The 25,351-nt window shown below is 40.2% G+C and overlaps 1 protein-coding gene across 3 annotated transcripts; it reads right to left on the reverse strand.

Moving 5' to 3' along the window:
* Nucleotides 1-212: 212 nt before the first annotated feature.
* Nucleotides 213-24,833, reverse strand: MRPL22 (mitochondrial ribosomal protein L22). 3 transcript variants are annotated; one of them, XM_070414526.1, is made up of 7 exons: nt 24,783-24,833; nt 24,661-24,703; nt 14,252-14,387; nt 10,312-10,377; nt 6,733-6,810; nt 5,350-5,419; nt 213-507 (listed from the first exon to the last, which is right to left on the reverse strand). In XM_070414526.1, the coding sequence occupies exons 1-7, from the start codon at nt 24,808-24,810 to the stop codon at nt 296-298; spliced, it is 633 nt and encodes a 210-aa protein (XP_070270627.1). In that variant the 5' UTR covers nt 24,811-24,833; the 3' UTR covers nt 213-295. The 3 variants fall into 3 exon arrangements, with proteins under 3 accessions (XP_070270627.1, XP_070270628.1, XP_070270629.1); XM_070414527.1 differs by lacking the exon at nt 6,733-6,810; XM_070414528.1 differs by lacking the exons at nt 24,661-24,703; nt 24,783-24,833 and adding an exon at nt 14,713-14,766.
* Nucleotides 24,834-25,351: the final 518 nt, after the last annotated feature.

Below are 25,351 nucleotides of genomic sequence, written 5' to 3' on the forward strand. Positions count from 1 at the left end.
TATCAAACTTCCACGTGTAGGACACTAGTTGGAAAGTTAATATTCCCTTCAAAAAGCCTAGTGAATTCCAGTCTGTTACTATGTCTAAGGCAGATTTCCCCTTCCAAGTTGCAAATGCATAAAATATATCCAGAGGCTCAGAGAGACGGGCAATCTCATACATAGACAAAAAGCAGTTGTACTTCGTATTTCAATAATTCAATGACAAGTCATAAAAAGCATCTGTCTTTAATTACTGTTTGTTTTTAGGAAATAAATGACAAACTATATACACTGTGGAGTCTGAATTCCGCCATCATAGAGTGTGAATGATGGTCCGGTTTCGAAGCTGCTGAATGTATTCTTTGGCATGGGTGACTGCTGTCTTTGGTGGTTCAGGTAAAGGTGGAGGGCCTTCTACCAGCTTCACAAAATAATGGCAATAAACCTTCTCCATGATCCCAAAGCGACCTCTGCCATGGTATCGAATGCGTTTCAGGTATTGGCCTCGGCCTGAGGTGGACTCAGCTAGACAGGGAAGAAAAAAGAGAATTACAGGAAATGACTGTGCTCACGAGACTCGAGCTTGATCAGCTGAGCAATTGCTGTCCTTTCCTTGACTGGATTCTAAGACTACATGAGCTTTCTGGCTGGTTAAAGCAGGCTTGTCTCAAAGCAAGTATCTCCTGAGTACTCACTAAGGACCAGGCTCTCTTCTAGGTGTTGGAGAAACAGAGTGGATGAGACTAGCAAGGACCCTGCCTCCATGCAGTGTACACTACAGAGGAGACAGAAAGCAAACATGCTCACTTCCGTTAGTGACAGGTGCTATGAGCAAAATAAAACTGATGGGGTGTTGGGGGGCAACTTTAGATAAGGGGGTGTCAAGGGGCACCCTTGAGGAAGAGACATTTGATCTAAGATCAGAATGAATCATCCAGGCAAATGTCTATGGGTGAAGTGTTCCAGACAGAGGGAACAGCAAGTGCAAAGGTCCAATCACGGCACTGCGTCTGGCCTGTTTTAGGAACAGAAAGACCAGCCTGTTGGAGCACAGTAAGTTAAGGTGACAAGTGGTACAAACAAGGGAAAGAGATCAGAGATGAAGGCAACATTACATACAGCCCTGTAGATTGAGGTAAGGAGTTTTTATTTTATTCTAATTGTGATGAAAGCCCCTGGAACCAGCAGTTCCCAAATGCTGGTTCTTGGGCTAGCTAGATCAAACTAACCTAAGGACTATATTTTAAATGCTAAGACCCCACCCCTGGAGATTCTAATTTAGTACATTTGAGGTGGGCTTGGAAATCACATCCTGAGCAAACACCACCACTCCCAGAGGCCCCATTCTGATTTCCAGACAGTTTTAAGAACTCCTGCATTGCAGCTGCCCCTCAACTCCCATTCCCTACTCTGCATGGCAAAGTTTGACCTTGTAAAATTTGAAGAAATCTTTTAAATAGTCCATAAAAAGAAATCTGTTCACCCATAGTAAATCAAAATAGTAACCACCTCCTACTATTTTCTGAATTTACTTACTTTTTTTAGTTAATTTAATAAGCCTTTTAAGAATGCAAAATCTATAGACAACATATAAAATTCACCTACTTCAGTACTTTCCATTTGCATATTCTTACTGTGACATAACTTTTTCGATACAGGGACTATATCAAAGTATGCACTTGACAACCTAGGTGCCTTTGCTTATGCGATTACCTCAGCTTGACAATCTTTTCTCATGAACACTCTTTCAAAAGCCTATCTTCAAAATCTAATTTTTCTAGAAAATCTCCATGACTATTCTAACCCATACTGACCTCCTCTTCTCTACTCCAATACATTTATCTGTATTACTCCTTTTGGTCCCAAACCATATGCTATCTTGTGTAAGTGTTCACGTTTCCCCTGTAAAGTCACTTCTTCAACCAAACTTCTACTCCTTTTGTAATGCCCCAGAAATTCATGCTGCACAAGAAATAGAAATGATTTTATAATACATCCTCTGCTAACTAATATAATATTTCCAATACAGACATCTCTGATAAGTTTGCTCAAATTATAAAATAAGATTCAAAGTTTTCCAAGAACATATAATACTAACAGTGTACACAGTTTTGTTCCAGTTCAGAACAACCCATGCATCCTTCCAAAGGGCTACTACTGCATAAGAACAAAAGGACAGGCGCTAAAGGTTTGAAACTGCTCCTAAGACATCCCATCACCGGTGTGTGTAGAGTGCACATGGAAGGTACTCGGATACTTTTTGAATGAAAGAGAAAACATTAAGACATCTCAAAAATAGGGACAACCTTCTAAAGGTAATGTCCAATAGGTACCATGTAGTTAAAATAATGTCAATATTTCCAATCACTAGCACTTAGGTAATTGAGAACCTTGACATTTTAACATTAGAAACTCTCCCTTCCCCACTTCATCACTCTTAGCCCAGAAGACTGACTTACAAAGTCAGTCGATCACTTTCTCTAGTGAATCACTTTAGATGCCATGAATCATTAAGCAGTGACATTTTATTAGTCCATGTCCACTTGTTAAGGCTATTCACAGTGTCATTAGTCATCATTATAAGTTTGAAGGGGAAATGAACTTTCAAAGTCTGTGGTCATGCAACACCGGGTATTAGCTTTAGACGGATGTCAGGCATCTGAGGGAATTACTGTATAATGAGAACATATGCTACCCAGAAGCACTTCTTTTAAATACCTATCCTTACCTATTCTAGGTGACTGCTGACATGAAATGGTAGCCAACAAGTAGTTAGTCTTTCAAATCTTAAAAGAAGTCTATGGAATAAAATGTCTAAGCCTTTTCAAAAAATACAATAAAATAAATGAGTTTCCCACATTTTATCAGTAAGAATCACTGAGGTACTTACCCAGGCCTCTCCACTACGGTTTAGATCCAGTGAGTCTGTGGTGAGGCCTAAAAATCTGTATTTCTACTAAGAACCTCGGATGATTCTTATCGGGAAAATTTGGCAAATACAAGGATAAAGTGCCTGATATGTCATGGTAAGATAGTTCATTTTCCACTCATCTCTTTTTCATTCCTAATGGGATTAGGCAATAAAATACTTAACAAATGAGTTTTTAAAATCGTAAGACAAATCCTGCCCTGGCCAATGTTCCTGAGTGGTTAGAGCACTGGCCTGTGCACTGAAGAGTCTTGAGTTCGATTCCCAATCAAGGGCACATAGCTGGGTTGCAGGTTCAATCCCTGGCCCTGGTCACACACAACACGTGCAGGAGCCAACCAATCAATGTGTCTCTCTCATATCGATTTATGTTACTTCCTCTCTCTCTCTCTCTCTCTCTCTCTCTCTCTCTCTCTCTCTCCTTCCCTTCCTCCCTTCCACTCTCTCTAAAAATCAATGGGAAAAATATCCTCGGGTAAAGATTAACAAAAAAATAAGAAAAGAAAATTATAAAACAAATCCAAACTACCAGCCCTAATTAAAAGTTTTTTACACAGAATTAGATGAAAAGAGGGTGCAGGTACAGCAGAGGTTTTTCAACAGAAATGTGCATAATGAGACCAATGAATTAAAGGCCCATTCATGTAAGACGGATTATGTTTATTTTTGCTCAATGGCAACAATGGACTTTGCTCATTCATTTGGGGGGACAGGATTAAGCTCCTCACCCTATCCCTACTACAATTATTAAAATGGATTTAAAGACAAATTCTATTTCATTTGTATCTGAATTCCATTACGAAGTGTTGTCTATCAGCTAAGAAGCCCACACATTCCTATGAAATTGAATAACGTTAATTAAATCTGATTTTATATTCAGCATAGCACAGGAAAGGTCACCAAGAGGTTTTAAGCAAATGGTCTTACTCTTCATTCATTTCACCTCTTCCAATAATTCTGGGCCCTCCCAGTATTATTTATTCATGCTGCTCCCAGAAGAAAATGCTTATGATTAACTACTGCAGCCCTGTATCTTCTGAGTTACCAGATTGATTTCCTTCTGCATCCATGCATGTTATCAGAATATATTTTAAAATTTCAGCTTTAAAATAAGATATTTCCATTGAGAATCTTAACTCATTTGAATTTTAGAAGTAGGTGTGGTTGCAGCATCAATTCCAGATGAGCTGAAGTGAGATTTCAACTGAACCAGAATAAGTATCTCCACTAGGACAAAGGTTATGTGACAAAGAGGAATTCAGATGATTTTTTTCTACTCTAATTGTTGAAAAATTCTAAGGTACAACAAATTTCCCCCATAATAATTCAGCCCTTTTCCCTCTATTTGAAGAGTAGCAGTTAGCCCATATCGTGAAATTAAAATATCTATAATAATAAAAGCGTAATATGCTAATTAGACTGGACATCCTTCTGGACAACCTTCCAGACAAAGCCAGGGCTGCGAGGGAAGCCCGGGTCCCAGGTGCCAGAGGGAAGCCGGTGCCCGCAGCCGTGGGAAGGCCTACTGTTGCACGAATTTCGTGCATCGGGTCTCTAGTCTTTAGATAAAAGAATCCTCCCTATATGTAGGTTTAGCAGATGGAGAAAATTTTGCTTAGACCTCAGCATCTTTGTTTGATTACAAAACTGCTGAAGTTAGGAGTAACTGCTGCTGAAGTGAGAGAAAAACATTAACTCCAGCTACTGCTCCACTTTACTGTGGTGTTGGAAGGAGGAAAGAGAACTTTGTAATAATCATTGATCTCTTTCTGGAAAAAGAGCTGTGTGAAGGTACACTACAAAAATATCCCTCACACTTTGTAAAATGCTTCCCAAAGCATTTAACTTACATGAGTTTAATTTGATGTGGAAAATGTGTGCAAAACCAAAGATGATGCTTCAGGATGTAACACCAAAGGGAAACTAACACTCCTGGGTCATCCGAGTCTTCCAAGGCCCTTGGCTTCTACAACTCAACAGACCTTCCACTCTGGTCATTGGAAGGTTAATCTCAGGACACCTTCATGGGTTAGGCACCTGGCTTGGCACATTATGAATAAAGACCTTTTTTTAAGTCCACCTATGATCCTTTGGGTTGACAAATGATTCATTTGAAACAAAATCAGTTGTTCTTTCTTAGTTTTATTATGATTAAAGGACCACTCTATGTACTACCTTGATATCCATTACTCAATAATTATTGGCATTAGGTTTCATAATCTCAGTCTCATTACAGAACAGGTAACAATAGAGCAGTAAGGTTATTACCATTTACAACAGGTTAACATAAGCACACTGAAGACTGAAGAGCTATTACCAGCAATTTTCACTGGCAAACCCAGCCCTAAGTAATTAGATATCGAAGACTATTCTTAGATAAAGAACCTGACATCACTATCAGAAGAGATTTCCAACACTAAAAATGTTAAAGATCTTACCTATGTATAAATTGGATCTGAATTCCACATTGTGGTCTCGCACTGCCATTTCTTGTGCTTCTAAAAGAATCTTAAACAAGGAAAAGAAAGGCAGTCATATGACCCTGAACTAAAATGAAATTAAATTTGTCATTTCTTGTTGTTCTCTCTATTACTGCTAGTCACATGCCTCCAGTTTACAGTCAATTTTTAAATAGAGAATATCAACTGATAACAGTACCAAGGAGAAGGGGTACAGTGAGTGAGCTTTCCTTTCTCAGACAAGAATTGCAAATGCAAGGAATACAGTCCATCAGGCCAGGTTTTAACTGGAATGTGTGAGCTGTGAAGGAGCAGATAGCAGCCCTTGCAGCAGTTCCCTTCGTAAAGAATAGCATGTCTTTGAGTCTGAGACTTGCCAAAAAGTTCAAGAAGCTCAAGAACTAAATCTTATTGAAAATACTTAAACTGCATATCCACAGTAACCATTAACAATATCAGACAAGTAGAAAAAAACATACTTGAAATTTTCCTTTAAGAATTACTACATTTAAACTCCATACATATTTTGAATTAACTTCCTCCAGACCACATTTTTAGAAACAGGAAAATTGTCAGAAATAACAGAAATCAGATCTTTCACTCCTTTAGATAAAGAATATAGTACAAAGCTGGTACACAACAGCCATTCAGTAATTGCATTCTGAATTGGATTAAATGTAGGCATTGGGTTATATGGAACCTCTGAGAAGTCTGAGTCCATCAATCGTTAACTATTCACCTACTAAACTGAAAAGATAAGATCTGACTTTAGGTGAGAGACTTAACTGAAGTATAGAAAATAATGCTGATATCCCTGGATATCCTCAAACCAGCTTTTTGAAACGCGAGTCAGTGAATTTACCATCAGTCCATTTATACATAGTAAATCAGCTACACTTAGAGCCAGGTCTTTAAAGATCATCTAATCCAATCCCACCTATTTTACAAACAAGAAAAATGGGACCAGATTATCACAATAGAAATACGAGAAAAAGGACTAGACTCCAAGTCTCCGGAATCCCAGTCCAATGTTCTTTCCACTCAACCAGTTAGAAAATCATAAACTCTCAGTTGTGGAATTGACAAAAACAAATATTCTAAAAATATATCAATCCCCAAATCATTAAAAATAACATCTATCACTATCACTTCGAATATAAATGTCTGGTGCAATAAAAGTATCACAAGAAAAAATGCTTAAAGCACATGACATTCCGAAGGTATAAGGGCATTAATGAAACTGAGCATCCTAAATCTGTATTATATACACTAGGCATTAACACCAGGGAATTCAGAATTTAGGCTGAGCTTACTAACACTTGCAAGATAGCTATGCACCCCTCACCTCAAATCTTAGTTTACCTCTTTAATTATTTGGGCTCCTTTTTTGTCACTGAATTCCAATTGAGCCAAAGCCTGGTCAATGGACATTCCCCGAATCTAGAATTAAGGGGTGAGAGACAAGAGAAAATTAACTTACAAAACCAATGTTCTCTTTTCAATGAAAAGCCAAAAGTCTTTTTTCTTAAATTCTTTATTGTTGAAAGTATTACATATGTCTCCTTTTTCCCCCATTGACCTCTCCCCACACGCTCCCGCTCCCCAGCACAGGTCCTCATCCCCCTACTGTCTGTGTCCATTGGTTATGCTTATATGCATGCATACAAGTCCTTCAAGTCTTACATAATCTAAATAACTTATAAAAACAGCTAAGTAGTTATACGCTGATTATATCTCAATAAAACTGGGGAAAATTTTTTAAATAAAACTAGTGGCCCAGAGGGGGAGACCAAGATGGCGGCGTAGGTAAACACCGGAGACCGCTGCCGCAAACAACCATTTCAAAAATACAACTAAAAGACGGAACGGACATCACCCAGAACCACAGGAAGGCTGGCTGAAGAGAGACTCTACAACTAGAAGGAAAGAGAACAGCAAACCGAGGATCAGAGGCGGCGCAGTGTGGAAAATACAAAGGTACCGAGGTGCGCGCGCAAAGCGGACTGGTAGCTGAGGGCGCGGTTGTCGTTTTCGGTGGGGAGTGAGTCTCAGACTCTGGGCTCCAGATCCGGGCGAGTCTCTAGGGACCCAGACTCAAACGGGAGAAGCGGGATTATCCGGCATCAGTTGGAACCTGAGGGCAGCTTTCTCTCCGAGGTTTGCAGCAGCTGCCGGGGTTCTGAGAAGCAGAGCCTCTGGGAACGGGACTGAGAGCGGCCATAACTGCTCCCTCCGCCCGCCCTGTTGAGCCCACCCCGCCCAAACCCTGCGCACAGCCATTTGCCGATCGCCTCAGGCAAAGGCTGGATTAGCGCCTTCCCAGAAGGCAGACGTTTTCCACACAGCTGATTCCTACAGCCAGTCGGCCTGGTGGTCAAATCCGTCTAGTGTTAACTACAACAATTAAGGCTTGGCTAGAACAAGACTGCGCACAAAGACCACAAGGGGGTGCACCAAGAAAGCATAAAAGATGCGGAGACAAAAAAACATGACAGAAATGGAGGATATGGAGCTAAGAATCGCAATTTTGAGGGCTTGCTATAAACTTGAGCAGAGCCTCACGAAAACTAATGAGACCCTCGATGCTACGATAAAGAAATTAGAAAGTAAGCATACACGGACTGAAATAAAGAATATTATACCCAATAGCAGACCAGAGGAGCACAAGAATCAAACCAAAGATTCGACAAAAAACACCCAACTGGAAAAGCAAAATGAAAAAAGAATCCGAAAGTGTGAAGATAGTGTAAGGAGCCTCTGGGACAGCTTCAAGCGCACTAATATCAGAATAATAGGGGTGCCAGAAGATGAGAGACAGCAAGATATTGAAAACCTATTTGAAGAAATAATGGCAGAAAACTTCCCCCACCTGGTGAAAGAAATGGACTTACAGGTCCAAGAAGCGAAGAGAACCCCAAACAAAAGGAATCCAAAGAGGACCACACCAAGACACATCATCATTAAAATGCCAAGAGCAAAAGACAAAGAGAGAATCTTAAAAGCAGCAAGAGAAAGAGACTCAATTACCTACAAGGGAATACCCATACGACTGTCAGCTGATTTCTCAACAGAAACTTTGCAGGCTAGAAGGGAATGGCAAGAAATATTCAAAGTACTGAATACCAAGAACCTACAACCAAGATTACTTTATCCAGCAAAGCTATCATTCAGAATTGAAGGTCAGATAAAGAGCTTCACAGACAAGGAAAAGCTAAAGGAGTTCATCACCACTAAACCAGTATTATACGAAATGCTGAAAGGTTTCCTTTAAGAAGAGGAAGAAGAAAAAGGTAAAGATACAAATTATGAACAACAAATATGCATCTATCAACAAGTGAATCTAAGAATCAAGTGAATAAATAATCTGATGTACAGAATGAACTGGTGATTACAATGAATCAGGGACATAGAAGGGGAATGGACTGACTATTCTTGGGGGGCGGGGGGGAAGGGGAATGGGAGATGCGGGAAGAGAATGGACAAAAATCGTGCACCTATGGATGAGGACAGTGGGTGGGGAGTGACGGCGGAGGGTGGGGCGGGAACTGGGAGAAGGGGAGTTATGGGAAAAAAAGAGGAACAAATGTAATCAGAACAATAAAGATTTAATTTTAAAAAATAAATAAATAAATAAATAAATAAAAAACTAGTGGCCCAATGCATTGATTTGTGCACATTGAAAGGAAATTAGAAGAAATATTTTCATATCACTATTCGCCCTTTCTCTATAATAGAAGTGTCAGAGATGAAAGAAAATTAGTAAAATGTATATGAAATATATTGATTAATAAATAAACAATAACATGATATAACAACAAAGACATGATATAAAAGCAACAAACACGATATAAAAACAACAAAAACATGACCTAAAAGCAACAAAAACATTGATAAAAACAATGACTGATAAATTGATTAAACTTATTCTAATATCTCCCTGTATACCACATTAAGAGTAAGAACACTTTCAGAGTGCTTGACTAATTTCCCTTGCGATGAAGTATTTACAACTTTAATGTCACAAGCTCTTGGAACTGAAGAGAAAGCAACATATAAACCATGTCCGAAAACGGATTCAGATAGGAATATTCCTACTCTGTCTAGAATTTGTCCTTGTGATTTATTAATAGTCATCGCAAATGCTGGCATCACAGGAAACTGTCTTTGAGTTAATTTAAGTGGGAGGCCAGTGTCAGACAGAGACAAATACCACGCATGCTGGAGTCAATGTTTATTTTTAAATTGCCAGCGCGCGTCATATGTACCAACTTGGCCGGCCGGTTGGTCGGTCGGTCAGACGATGGACAGTCAGTCACTTAGCCTTTTATATATATAGATATGTATAGAGAGCTAACTAAATGCAGGCAAAAGAAAAGTTTGAGAAGGAATGCCACTGTCAAAATCAAGCTTAAACATGTTAACCATAAAACCTAGATTGTTAATAGTTTCAATAATATTAAGAGAGAGCACACATGACAGAGAGATCACGGGTGGGCTAGGACCACACTAGGCAATAAAGGCCTCTCTTTCTCCTACAGGACAAATGCATTACATGTATATTTGCTGCTTTTGTTGCCTCTCATACCTACATTTCATTTTCCAGAGAAAAAAACATAGAAAGCAACAGTTTTGAAACAGGTTGAATCAACTCTTACAGGTGAATAAACTTGCTTTCTGGATTCTCTGGTTATAGCCAGATTCCTGATGCCTTTTTCTAAATATCTATGTATCCAATGTGACACGGTTTCTCAGAAGGTAAAAATTAAGCAAAATCACTCATCTCTGAGCAATCATTTTTGAATTACCTATCAACTCTCTGAAAATGCAATTATAATCCTCACTTTTTCGAGGCAAATTTTTTTGATTTTTCAAATCCTGAGGGGAAGTCATAGCCTAGCTTCTTTAACTAAATATTACACAGTAATAGTTATTTTAGCTTACCAATTTTGCCAAATACCACATCTTGTCTCTGCTGTACTTTATTTGTCTTCGACAATGGTAGATTTCCTTACAAATAGAAAAAAAAAAAAACTTTAACAAGTTTATACCAAAATGACAATAATGGTTTTGCTCAGTGGTTGAACCAGGAGGTCACAGTTCGATTCCTGATTTCAGGTCAGGACACATGCCTGGGTTGCAGCCTCAAAACCCAATAAAGGATATTCTCTCTCTCTCTCTCCCGCTCCCTTCCTCTCTGAAATCAATAAAAAAAATTTAAATGACAGTAACATAGTGTTAATAAAGTTTTGACTTTCTATGCCTAATGAAAATTCTGTCATAAGAAATAAAAACATTATTAGTATTTGCAGATTCTTTTTCCCTACACAAAATTATATATTTTCCAAAGTCTCACTATATTAAAAAAAAAATTACTAAGGGAAAAATAGAAATTACAAAATGACCAGTTTGTGCCAATATTTGCTATATTTTTATCCAGAGGAATAGTAAAAGATTTAATGAAATTAAATGAAAGTATTTTTAAAACATTTAGTTGGCTAAAGGACAAAAGAAAAAGAATAACAAGAAAAAAAGTTTCCTGCTAGTGAAGAGAACAACTTTGAAATGGACAAAATAACTGTTTTCACCAGTATTCTAGGTGTTTGGTCAAGAGCAAAGGTTCTAAAATCAAACCGCCTGGGTTGTAATCCTAGCTCTACCATTTACTAACTATAGAACCCAAGCTACTTAACCTCTCTCGGCCTAAATTCCTACTTCTTTAAAATGAAGATAATATTACCTACATCATAAAACTATAAGAATGAAATAAAATAACATGTTAAAAAAAGCACTTTACATTGCCTAGCACATGGTAAGATCTTAGTAAATGTTAGCTTTGTTACCTTCTATTTACAGTGTTAGGTACATCCTATTTAATTTTCTTAAACATATTTTTTATTGTTTATAGTATTACAGATTTCTCCCATTTCCCCCGTTTACTTTTTTTTTTTTTTAAATATATATTTTATTGATTTTTTACAGAGAGAAATGGAGAGGGATAGAGAGCTAGAAACATTGATGAGAGAGAAACATCAATCAGCTGCCTCCTGCACACCTCCCACTGGGGATATGCCTGCAACCAAGGTACATGCCCTTGACCAGAATCGAACCTGGGACCCTTCAGTCCGCAGGCCGACGCTTTATCCACTGAGCCAAACTGGTCAGGGCCCCCCGTTTACTTTTTTAAATCAATAATCCATTAAGCAATTTATAATTCACAAAGCAATCATCAAATCTTATTTGATCTAACTCTATGGGTTGGGAGAGGAAACATTTTATAATCCTTTTACAAAGTGACAACCAGAGAAATACAATGTCTGGTAGATATACCTTCGAAGTGCCCCTTCTGACTCTAAAACCCGCATTGTTTCCACCACTATATGCTATTAACTCACCTATACAGGATATAATGTGCAAAAGAGTTATTTGAATGAAGCAAAAGGACGTCTAAATTATGAAACAGGTAAGCCAGCAGCTACATACTGCCACTTTAAAAAATGTAGGAAACATTTGTCAAGGCAAGCGATAACAAGGACACCTGAGAATTTTCTAACATTCTGACTCCTGCAGAAAATTTTCAAATGCCTTAGAAACAGCAGTTTTCTCAAGTGGCCATCTTTTAATCTGTAGCACATTTCATTTCAGTTGCAATAGAAGCTGACAGGCTGAAAACTGTAGCAATACCCTAATTACATTTTCAGCAATAAAGTGTTCTGGGGAGCACAGGAGAGGAAAGAAGAACTGTCGTGACTGATAATATTAATTTGCAAAAATTAATACACTCAAAAAATATTTTATATAAAAACATTTCAATTCTTCGTAGCCTATGGTGGGCTATCTTTAAACCTGAATTGTAGATAATTATCTTCAAATTTTGTAAAAAAGATATTGTAATCCTGGCAAGAGCATGGGAAAAGAAGAATCAAGAGTTTACAAAAAAGGGGAAAGTTATTCAATCCTCCTCTTCTAAAACTAAAAAGCTCTACATTTACTTTAGGCAGGTGCCATGCCTAAGGATACTTTCTTAAAATAAACCAAGTGTTACTATAAATCTGGTTAAACATCACTGATATTAATTAACCATATGGTAAATGAGGTAAAGTTAGGATATAATGCACAAAATAGTTATCCAATGAAGTAAAAGTAAGTCTAAATTATGAAACATCAAAACCAGAAACTTTTAAAGATGATGAAAAAGTGTCACCTAATAAAAGTCCTTACAAGATCCTATGTGAACCCACATTAATAATATATAAGCATGACTTTTTATCAATAAGATATGGCTCCTATAGAAATGGTTTTTTAAACAGTTTTGATCTACAGGGTGGGGCAAATAACACAATAATTAATAAATAAAACAAGAATAAGCTGTTTCAAATACAACTGTAAACCTACTTTGCCCCATCTTGTAGTCTCACTATACTTTTAATTTACTTAAAATAGCTTTTATCAAAGATACTACAAAAGTAAACTTAAGCCCAAATTAACAAAGTATGACTATTACAAGGAAACTGTATTAATTTCTTTCTGGCTCATATTCTTTACCACGATGAACCCACATGTAAGATAAAGTCTACAAAGGAAACTATATTGTTTGTAAATTTGTGCTAATTAAATTAGGCGGGTAGTCTGGCTCGGTGGATGGAACGTCAGCCTGCGATTGAAGGGTCCCAGGTTCGATTCTGGCCAAGAGCACATGCCTGGGTTGCGGGCTTGATCCCCAGTGGGGGGGGCGTGCAGGAGGCATCCAATCAATGATTCTCTCTCATCATTGATGTTTCTATCTCTCCTTCTCCCTTCCTCTCTGAAATCAATAAAGAAATATATTTTTTTAAAAAATAAATAACAGGAGTGACCTAAAACATGCCTAACTTGGTGACATTCTTTTTAACTTACTGCTATAGGATGTACCCAATACCCCATCCACTATGATTTGTGTAACTACATATTCCAATGCTGAAGATCAGAATGATGTAAAATGGGAAATATTCTCTCTCCCTCTGTTAAATTAGAAATAAAACTAATTTTTACAATGTTTGCAGCCAGCAGATTGGTAAGCCTAAGGGACACTGCACATAATGTCACAGTGCATAAACTATGTGACTAGATGAGCAAATTATCCCCTATTAATAAGGTAGGTATTTATGAAGGGCATTAATATTTGAGTCATAATAGGTATTAGTGATACACCAAAGTCCCAAAAGGATTACTCACTCAAACAAAATCTGTACAACACAGAAAATTAAATTAGGTTTCTCAAAGTGCCTATATAAAATCAAGACACCGGCCAGGCATAACCTTTTAAACAGATGTAAATATATTCCACAGTAAATTCACATTAAGCTGATATCAGTCATATCTCAGATGAGTAATCACAAGCAATGTGAAGAGGGTAAAAGAATTCTGAGCAGCTAAAGATTAAGATAAAACTTGATTAAATTCAAACCTTATGTTCAAAGATTTGTGAATTATAAAACAACCAAGTGTGCCCATATTCAAATATAAAACATTGGAAAATCACATATGATTTAAATATTGGTCAATAGTTTAAGTCATTCTTGCCCACTCCTCATGCTCCATTATCAAGAATTCATTAGCAAACCCCGTAAAATAAAAAAATCAGTAAATCTCAAACTACTAGCTTAGAGTTAAGGCCCCTATCTGGGAGGTTAATAATGTAACGCAAACAAAAAGGAACAACAAATACCATCTTTTAAAACTTCCAAAGAGATAAACCCAGTACATTTTCTTTATCAATTAAAGGATTATGCCAACTGCTGTATATTTTTTTCTTTTCTTAACATGGAATAATAAATCACTGTGGGCCACAGAAGAGTGCCAGAGCTTTATCAAAATTTAGAAATTGGTTCTATCACAAACTTACTGCTGGTCTCCGAGGTTCTCCAGGCAGTTGTGGAGGATAAACAATTTTATTCTTCTTCTCCCATCTTCGAGAAATGTCAAGAGAAGCACTTGTGTGGATGTGTGATTGGGGTAAAACACTCTGAGATGGAAGAAGCCTGTAAAACAACAGACACTTAACATTTTTTTGCAGAGCCTATATGTCTACTGAACCATATTGGTTCCATTTTGACAGAAACTATTTAAAGATCACAAATGGAAACATTCTAGACATATTCATTAATAGAGACTGCTTTTACATAAAAAAGCTCAAAGAGCTAGTTTATCAAAGGCTAGGAAGAAAGAAAAGTTAATAACTTGAATAAAGTCAAATAATAAATATTCACCCAAGATCTCTTGCTCTCACTGACCAATAAATATTGACTCTGTATTATAAGGCAGCCCAGTCCTAAAGAAGATTTAAAGATAGAATGCATTGCTGACCTGATGTGTAGATTTCCTCAACTTTGTTGGGTAAGAAGACAAATAACATCCTATCTAATAAAAGACAAAAAGGGTAATTAACCATACCTCCGACACGCTTCCCATTGGCTAATCAGGGCGATATGCAAATTAACTGCCAACAAAGATGGCGGCCGGCAGCCACGCAGCTGAAGCGAACAGGAGGCTTGCTTGCTCCAGTGAAGGAGGAAGCCAAGGTTCCCCACCTGCCGCTGCCGGCCTCTGAGCTGCACTCTAAGAAACAATGTTTCAATTATAGAAGCCAAACAAACCCAGATACCTGCTTTCAGCAGCCGAGGTTTCAGAGCTGGAGCCGAGCCTCAGAGCTAAAGCTGGCTCTCAGTTTCAGTGACAGCCATAGAAGTTAAATAAATCCCAGAATAAAAAGAAAAAAAGAAAAAAAGGAGAGGTTGGGAGCTTCAGTCGCCCGCCAGCCTGAAAACGACCCTCAGCCCCTCAACCAGACTGGCCAGGCACCCCAGTGGGGACCCCCACCCTGAAGGGGGTGTGACCAGCTGCAAACAGCCATCAGCCCCTCATCCAGGCTGGTCAGGCACCCAAGCAGGACCCCCACCCTGATCCAGGACACCATTCAGGGTAAACCAGCCAGCCCCAACCCGTGCACCAGGCCTCTATCCTATATAGTAAAAGGGTAATATGCAAACTGACCCTAACAGCAGAAGGACTGAGAATGACTGGTCACTATGACACATACTGACCACCAGGGGGCAGACGCTCAATGCAGGAGCTGCCCTCTGGTGGTCAGGGTGCTCTCACATGGGAGGAGTTCTGCTGAGCCACAAGCCAGGCTGATGTCTGCCAGTACAGCGGTGGTGGTGGGAGCCTCTCCTGCCTCCTCAGCAGCGCTAAGGATGTCTGACTGCAGTTTAGGCCTGCTCCCCGCTGGCAAGTGGACATCCCCCAAGGGCTGCTGGGCTGCCAGAGGGATGTCTGATTGCCATCTTAGGCCCAATCCCCCCAGGGAGCAGGCCTAAGCCAGCAGGTGGTCATCCCCTGAGGGGTCCCAGACTGTGAGAGGGTACAGGCCAGGCTGAGGGACCACCCCCCTCGAGTGCACAAATTTTTGTGCACCAGGCCTCTAGTTATTTTATAAACACTAAGAAATTAATGGATAAAGTTGGCATGATGTGTCTCCTGATAAAAGAACATGCTACCCGCCATCCATGAAGTAGCCTTTCCACAAAAAATTAACCTAAATTGATAAAGCCTCTAGATTCAATACAGGAAATACATAGAGAGGAGATCATATCAAACAACATCAAGAGAATGCACTCAGCAAAATCCAAGCTGTACAAAACTCTACAAGACAAACAACCCATTTTCTTCAATAGATAAACTCTAAGGAGAAAAAGAGAGTTGAATTAAGAACCTACATATTAAAGATGTAATAGAAACAATTAATTTCAATGCGTGGACTATTATTATTTCAAAAATATGACAGCTACTTAACCATTGGAAATTTAAACATTAAATGGACATTTGCTTCTTAAAGAGATATGTAGTGAAATATTTATGCATGAAATAATATAGTGGCTAAGATCTGTTTCAAAATATGATGGGTGAGAGTAGAGTCTATACATAAAACAAGATTAGCCATGTGTTAATAACTGTTGAAGTTGGGTGATGGGTTCATTATATTGTTTACTTTTGTGTATATCTGGATATATCCAAGTAGCACAACAAACTTAGGTGTTTCCCTACTGCCTGTAATATAGAGTCCCATATTATAAGGCCTTTTATAACCTAAGGCCTTTCATAACCTAACTCCAACCAGGCCTTTCAGCTTATTCACTTTATGACCTAGCCACACAGACATGTTTTGTTCCCTGAATAAGGCACACACTTTCATATCTCTACACTTTTGTTAATATTGTTTTCTCCTACCTCATCTCCTGAGAAATGCTTATCCTGTTTAAAGTTCCACCTCAAAAGTTACTTAGTCCATCTCCCAGACAACCGTTCCCCAATGATCTCCATACTTTGCTCTTGCCAGCCACACAGCAAGGAGCTGGACTACTGTACCTGTGGTACAATGAGTTCCTGTAGTAAGGAATAGATTTGAGCATCGAGGGCAAGTCTGACATCCTTTGTGTTCCAGCACCAAGGACAATGCCTGGCCTAGGGATAATGAGTAAATATTTAACCCAGACTTCCATATTCAAAGTTGTTGTATATTGGCAGATTCTCACACAATACATTTAGGTTCCAACGTTTTACATGAAACGTACAAAAGTAGGATACATGATGTTAGAGGGCAGGATTTCCTAATGAAACTATAAGCTAGGTGATGAGGACAGAGAGTATGGAGTCATGCAGACCTGGTTCTAAATTCTAACTCTAATTTACTAAGAGAATGGCCTTGGGGAAGCCACATAACTTTCTAGATCTCTGGTTTCTCAACAGTAAAAGGAGTAATAATAGTAATTACTTCATAGGCTTCTTCAGGAGCTCAAATGAGATACTGTAAATTAAATACTTAACTTAGCACTTCATAGGGCTCAATAAATTGTAGGTATTATTTTTAGAGTGAGAAGAATACCTACCTCACTTGGTTGTTGGTAGATTAATAATTAATGTGCTGTATCTTACAGTGTCAAGGAGATGATAAACACTGATAGCTAGTATTAATTTTAAATTAGGCCCTCTGAGCAGTTAATTCTTTCCTGTTCTCTGAAAAAATTAATCCTGTGAACTATAAACTTTATATTACACCCTTTCAAATCTTCTCACGTTTAAGTCATATCATTAATGTTTCTACAAAGTTGTAATTAACTTTGGGGACACGAAGTTTGTCACCTCTTTGGGCTTCATTTTCTTTATCTATGAAAAGAGCAATTGGACTATGTCATCTCTAGGGTCTCTCTGCTTCCAGTCCAAATATACATAGTAAATATACATTTGGTCATTTAGATAAATAAATTAAACACATTATAAATTAATAATGACAAAGTTTTCTGAATACCTACAATACTTTCAGGGCTCAAATGGTTCATAAGATGAATTATCAAGTAAAAACAAAACTACTGTAATCAAATTAAATCATTATTCCAAATTGGGTACTAATTCAGAAGTGTATTAAATCCAAAGTTCTTATGTGCCCTCTCCTGGCCAGCTGTTAGAATAACACTAAATCAAAAAAATAAGCCCTAGCTGGTTTGGCTCAGTGGATAGAGCACCCATCTGCAGACTGAAGGGTGGGTCCCGGGTTCGATTCCAGTCAAGGGCATGTACCTTGGTTGCGGGCACGTCCCCAGTGAGGGGGGGTGCGGGAGGCGGCTGATAGAAGTTTCTAGCTGTCTATCCCTCTCCCTTCCTCTCTGTAAAAAATCAATAAAATATATTTTTTTTAAATAATAAAATAAAATGAGGTAATCATAAGGTAGAATTGAAAATAAAACTAATTCAAAATTGAGGCTTTTATAACACCTTTTTATGTGAGAAAGCCTATGAAGGGTCACTTGAGAAAACAAACTCAAGAAAAGGAAGTTGCTGGAATTAAAAACAATGGTATGGGTTATTGCTATTGTTTTCCAACCAACATTCATTTTTTAAAATTGATTTGAGAGAGAGAGAGAGAAACATCGATGTGATAGAGAAACATCAATCAATTGCCTTCTGTACACAGCCAGACCAGGGACTGAAGCTGGATATATGCCCTGAGTGGAAATCAAACCAACAACTTTTCAGGGTACAGGATGACGCTCCAACCGAGCTATACGGCCAGGGCAAACACTAAATTTTAAGTTTGCCTGGAGGTCCAGTTTACTGTTAGCATTCTAAAGAATCAAAGCAAGCTAAACCTTTTTTTTTTAAAATATGTTTTTACTATTGATTTTAGAGAGAGAGGAAGAGGGAGAGAAACATGGATGTGGAGAGTAACATAGATCAGATGCCTCCTGCATGCCCCCCACTGGGGATTGAGCCCCAAACCCAGGCCCTGACTGGGAATTGAACCTGTGACCTCTCAGTGCATGGGACTGTGCTCAACCAACTGAGCCACACCAGCTAGGACTGTTAAACCTTTTTTTAAAAAAAAAAACCAGTAAAGGACATCTAGAATTAACTTTTATCATTTTGAAATTCAAGTATCATCACTAACAATAGCTTTTCATTTACTAGGAATCCGAAATCCTGTTAACTTCACTGTAAGTAGGTGAAGGTAAGTAGATGAACCAACTCTCCAGAGTGTTTGTACACACAACATGCACACAGGTGGCCCGCAGTAGGGTGAGACTGCCAGAGGCACGCAGAAAGCAGGTGGCAGACTAAAACTAGCACATGAAGCATTTCCTTACTCTCATGATTCTGGTGTTTCCTGTCTACTGATACTCAAGGATCACTTTTTAAATTCTATCCACAGTCTTTAGGCATTAGGGAGTAGTAGATAAAAGCCAAACTTTAGAATTAAGAGTTAATTCTGATAAGAGAGACTCTGAAACTTTCTAAAGTCACAAATGAAAGAAAGAACTAATACTTCCTATTTATTATTCAAAGTTCATTTTGAAATTCAGAACAAGATATACCCAAGTCCCAAGCGAAGGTAATACTGGCCTCAGGCTCAATCTTGATAATATCATTCTATATGCATCAAGGAAAAAATTCTTTGTTCCAAATTTACTTCTGATAACATTAAGTTAATCCTGCACTTGAGACTGAATAAAAGAACTGCCTCCCTCTTGCCTCATTTAAAATCTAAAATAAAGGGCTGAAGTGATATGCATATTCTCATAACTCAATATAATCTTACTTTGTCAAAGTCAAGGACAATCAAACAAGGAAACAGCTTAGCAAATGAAAAAAGTAAAATTCCAGCAACTTTCCAAGTCTTCCAACCTCTGCACTACTGACATTTTGGGCCTTTGTTGTGGAAGGCTGTCCTGTGCCTTATAGGATGTACAGTAGCATCCCTCACCTCTACCCACCAGATGCCAGTAACAACCCTGCCTCAGCTGTCAGAAACAAAAATGTCTCCAGAAATTGCCAAATGTCCCCTGGGTGGCAAACTGCCTGCAGTAGAAAGACACTATTAGTTAAAGTGACAGTCAAAAACAAACAGTTAATTCTTGCAGAACAGGGAGCATGAGCTTTCTGTTCCAAAAGGTTCCTGTTACTATGTCATACATATGTGGGTGGTTAGTAAGACAGATTTTCTATGTAAGCCACGGTTAGCTAAATGCCTAAATTTTACATTCTTCAACCAAGGATATGTCTTTTAGGTTTTTTAATTTATTTTAGAGAGAGGGAGAAAGAAAGGGAGAGGGAAGGAGGGAGAGAAACATTGATGTGAGAGATAAATATCCATCAGCCCCGACCGGGACTTGAACCTGCAACCTGGATATGTGCCCTCACCTGTTACTGAACCTTGGTCTTTCAGTGTACGAGACGACCCTCCAACCAACTGAGCCACACTGGCCAGGCTAAATTTTATATATATTTTTTAAAAATATATTTTATTGATTTTTTACAGAAAGGAAGGGAGAGGGATAGAGAGCTAGAAACATCGATGAGAGAGAAACATCGATCAGCTGCCTCCTGTACACCTCCTACTGGGGATGTGCCCGCAACCAAGGTACGTGCCCTTGACCGGAATCGAACGTGGGACCCTTCAGTCCGCAGGCCAACGCTCTATCCACCGAGCCAAACTGGTTAGGGCTAAATTTTATATTTTTAAAAAATATGTATTTTTATTGATTTCAGAGACGAAGGGAGAGGGAGATAGAAACATCGATTTTACATTTTTATTCATAAACCCAAAATGGACCCTGAAGGCTGCCTGGCATTCCTATTATATTTCCCTTGTCCATTTCATCTCCTAGCCCCTACAAACAAATATCATACCTTTTCTTGCTAGTCAAGCCTCCCATATCTCCTCTCTCACTCTCAACCTCAACTGTTAACAATGCTTATTTAGCTAAGAAAAAGCAAAAAACTGGAAGATAATTTCCACAAGCTCCCACCACCTAATCCATATACCTACCCACATCCATGTCCATATATACTTACTACCTTCTCTCGTTATTATGCATGAAACATCTGCGCCCTAGCTAGTACCACTCTCATCCCTTCTCCCTACATCCCATTCCTTCCCACTTATTCAAGTACATTGCTCAGGCACTTCTTTCTTCCCTCTTTCTATCAGCAATGTTTTCCTCTCTATTGGATCACTCCCATCAGCAAACAAATAAACTCAAATAATCTCCCAACTTAAAACCAACCCTCCCCTAACCAAGTCCTCTAACTACTGCCGCAAAGCTCTAGTGTGTACTGCAATAGTCATGATTGTGTCCTCATTGCATAGTGAGCATTACAGCACCTCACACATCACAAACAGATGCTTGTGTTTAGGTGTGATGTTCCAGTGCAGATTCCTAGCTTGAGGACTATTAAATTACAAACAACTATGACTATAATATGTATTTTTCTGGGAAGATGCTTTGTGGCTTTCCTCATACTCTCAAAGGGGTCTGTGACTCAAATGTAAGAACCATTGTCTTAAAAAGCAAGAAACCACAAGCCCTCGAATCACAAGGTAAGATTTAATTGAGAGAGCACAAAATCAATGTAGTTGTCAAATCTTGCTGGTCATGCAATCAGAGCACTTGAAAGCAGAGATGAATAAAAACCAGAGATATTTTCTAAACCACCAAAATGTACTCTTCACTTTAAAACTTAAGTCACCTCTTCCCAAAAAACTTCCCCGACAAACCTCTTCTGTGCCCATCACTCTGTCCCTCCATAGTGTAACAGGACACTATTTAAAGCCAGAGGATTTTCTGTTTAGATCCTAGACTTGCCATGTATTAACTGTATAACCTTCAGTAGGTCACAAAATTTCTCAAATGCATCCAGCAGTGAAATGGGAGACTCGGAATTCAAAGGTTGGAAAATGTCCGTTTGCTACCAAATACAGCCTATGGAAAGGTTTCATCTGGTCTTAGCCCAATTCAAAGCCTTTAGATGAGGAATGCACTCTAAATTGATACATGCCCTAACACACTCTCTCATTTTACAAAAACCACTTCTCCTAATTAATTTATTTCTAGCACCTATTGCAATTAGTTCCCAAACACTGAATTAGATGATCCCTAAGATTTTACAGTTATCACGGGCAGTATTTCTACCTTTTCCACTTAGTTTTCATCTGATCATTTCCCCATTAGAAAGTCCAGAATAGGGATTCATAGAATTACATAATTTCAGAGCTAGCAAGAGTCTTACGAGATTATCTAGTAAATTCCAACCATCTTGTATGACACTGATGAAAAGACTAAAGCCAAACTAAGTTATTTGGCTCAGATCTTCCCAATATAAATCCCTGCAGGACAATTTAAATCAACAAACATTAACAAAATCTTTACTTTGTTCAGGACCCAATGCTGGAGCTACAAGAGAAACAAGAACTGACCCTATCCAGGGTTCACAGCTAGTAAAGGGCCCAGACACATGCACATGCAGTGACTACTCAAGGCACACATGCTAAAGGGAAGGAGAAATTAATGCCTTTCATTTTTAGTGAGACCCGAGAAAACCTTCTGATGGTGAAACATGTGAACAGGGGGTTAAATAACAAACAAGTAGGACTACTGCTGTAGACAGGAAGTGAGGGCACAGCATAAAAAAGCCAAGAGGCAAGTGTATGCACAACATATTCAGAAGACAGTAAGTTAATCAGCATGGCTGCAATAGAGAGAAGGTAACCTAAGAAAGCAAAGTGTAGGCAAACCCTAAGGGCTGTGCCCCCTATTTTCTTTGTTAACCCACCTCTTCATCCTCTTGAACCAAGAGCCTAGGATGGAGAAAAAAAAAACAAAACAAAACAAACAACAAAAAAAAGGGAACTCAGTAATCCTATATAATGAAAAGCTAATATGCAAATGGACCGAATGGCAGAACAACCTGTTGCTATGACACACACTGACAACCAGGGGGCATATGCTCAACGCAAAAGCTGCTCCCCTGGTGGTCAGTGCGCTCCCACAGGGGAGCACCGCTCAGCCAGAAGCTGGGCTCACAGCTGGCGAGCACAGTGGCGGTGGAAGGAGCCTCTCCTCCTTGCTGCAGCGCTAAGGATGTCCAACTGACAGCCTGGGAGGGCTCCTGGACTGTGAGAGGGTGCAGGCCAGGCTAAGGGACCCCCTAGAGTGCACAAATTTTGTGCACCGGGCCTCTAGTCATTTACAATGATAAAAGCAGCAATGGCAGTTAAAATTTAGGGTGGATTATTATATAACATGCACTGTCCTAAACATTTCATATACATCATCTCAATCCTCATAAAATAATCTAAGGTAGGTACTACTATTCCTCTCATGAGGAACTGAAACTTAGAAAAATAAGTAACTTCCCCCAAATCATACACTTAAAAAGTAGATTTGCACTCAACTTTTCTGTCTCCAAAGTGAATATAAACCAAAATAAAGGCTGATCAGAAAATTTACAATCAGATTATCAATCTCCAAATATCAATCGTTGTACTGAAAAAAAAAGGGGGGGGCAATTAGAAAGGAGAGGGGGAAGGCTTCTTGCCAGTCCTGACCCAACTGCATCCCCTAACTTTAAGGAATGCTTTGGTCCTGGGGTCAAAGGCCGCTCTGGAGAGTATAGTATAAAGCTTCAAGACGTCCTATGTCTGAGGGACCTTAGGCAAGTTTTTACTTGGAGGGGTCCAAGTTCCTTGTCTGAAAATGGGGACGTGCACTACAGGGGATGGTACGAGAACGAGAAGAACGCATAAAAAGCGAGCAACACAACCCCAGGCGAGGTCAGCCGTGCTGTCTGCAACTCGGGCCCTGCAGGTGTAAGCAGGGCACTGGGGCGGGAACCAGGAAGGCGGGGCGGGGGCCCTGCAGGTGTAAGCAGGGCACTGGGGCGGGAAACAGGAAGGTGGGACGGGGGTCCTGCAGGTATAAGCAGGGCACTGGGGCGGGAACCAGGAAGGCGGGGCGGGGGCCCTGCAGGTGTAAGCAGGGCACTGGGGCGGGAAACAGGAAGGTGGGACGGGGGTCCTGCAGGTATAAGCAGGGCACTGGGGCGGGAACCAGGAAGGCGGGGCGGGGGCCCTGCAGGTGTAAGCAGGGCACTGGGGCGGGAAACAGGAAGGTGGGACGGGGGTCCTGCAGGTATAAGCAGGGCACTGGGGCGGGAAACAGGAAGGTGGGACGGGGGTCCTGCAGGTATAAGCAGGGCACTGGGGCGGGAAACAGGAAGGTGGGACGGGGGTCCTGCAGGTATAAGCAGGGCACTGGGGCGGGAAACAGGAAGGTGGGACGGGGGTCCTGCAGGTATAAGCAGGGCACTGGGGCGGGAAACAGGAAGGTGGGACGGGGGCCCTGCAGGTGTAAGCAGGGCACTGGGGCGGGAAACAGGAAGGTGGGACGGGGGTCCTGCAGGTATAAGCAGGGCACTGGGGCGGGAAACAGGAAGGCGGGGCGGGGGCCCTGCAGGTATAAGCAGGGCACTGGGGCGGGAACCAGGAAGGCGGGCCGCTGCGGCGAGGTTGGGAGAGTCTGACCGTGTTCAGAAAGATCAGAAAAGAAACTGCAGCCCTAGATGGTTTGGTTCAGTGGGTAGAGCGTTGACTGAAGGGTCCCAGGTTCGATTCCCGCCAAGAGCATATGCCTGGGTTGCGGGCTTGATCCCCACCCAGTAGGGGACGTGCTGGAGTCAGCCGATCAATGATTCTCTCTCATCATTAATGTTTCTCTCTCTCTCTCTTTCTCTCCCTTCCTCTCTGAAATCAATTTTTAAGAAAAGAAAGAAAAGACATTGCAGGTAATCCTGATCCCGAGGGCTACGTAATAAGGCGGCGGAATGGTGGCCCCAGAGCCTAAAACAGAGCCCGCACAGAGGCTCCTAGTAACTGAAGGGCTAGTAAGGCCGTGGCCCTTCTGCAACTCCGAGGCCACTTACCCCAGGGCCAGCTTCCGCCTCAGACTCTGCATCCATAACGCACCTGCAACAGCAACACAAGCCGTCAACTCAGATTCCCACCTCCTCTCCCTTCTACGCCCCTTAACCACCAAAATCCTCACCCAGACGGTCTAGTACTGCCGCCGCCATCTTGCTCCTCCCTTCTACGGAAGCCTCCGAGCTCAGTCAGCATCTGGACAGGACGCATGCGCAATTATCCGCTTTCCTTCCCCCGCCCCCGGGGAAAACACGTCAGTACCTACACCTGCGGTGTTGTCATGGAGACCACCAAGACGCTGCCAGCGCTGCCAGCGCTTAAGGCGTGGTCAGCCCAACCTTGCTAAGGAATGAATGACTTAACAAAGGCCGAAAAGTAGTCAGTTTCCGGAAATTCATCGGGATCCAGAAAAATTACGAAACGTCACCTCACAAATGGTCTGAAAGGATTAGGGAAGCAGAGATCTCGAACAAGCCACCTAACCTGGGTGGGCGTCAGTGTTCTAGCCAGTGAAATCAAATAATTATCCTTACAGCAGTTTTGTTTTAAGAGCTCCACTGGAGATCACGTGGAAAGATCTTTTATAAAACAAACAGTTCAAATATAAAGTATGATGTCCTAATCCCTATTAATCTCCAGGTTGACCTACAAGAGATAAAAGTTACCATCGGGCATTTGCTACTGTCTATGTCC

This window comes from Myotis yumanensis, unplaced genomic scaffold (genome assembly GCF_028538775.1).
Source record: "Myotis yumanensis isolate MYYU_CA2020_CCGP unplaced genomic scaffold, mMyoYum1.0.hap1 SCAF_5, whole genome shotgun sequence".
Classification (NCBI taxonomy): Eukaryota; Metazoa; Chordata; class Mammalia; order Chiroptera; family Vespertilionidae; genus Myotis; species Myotis yumanensis.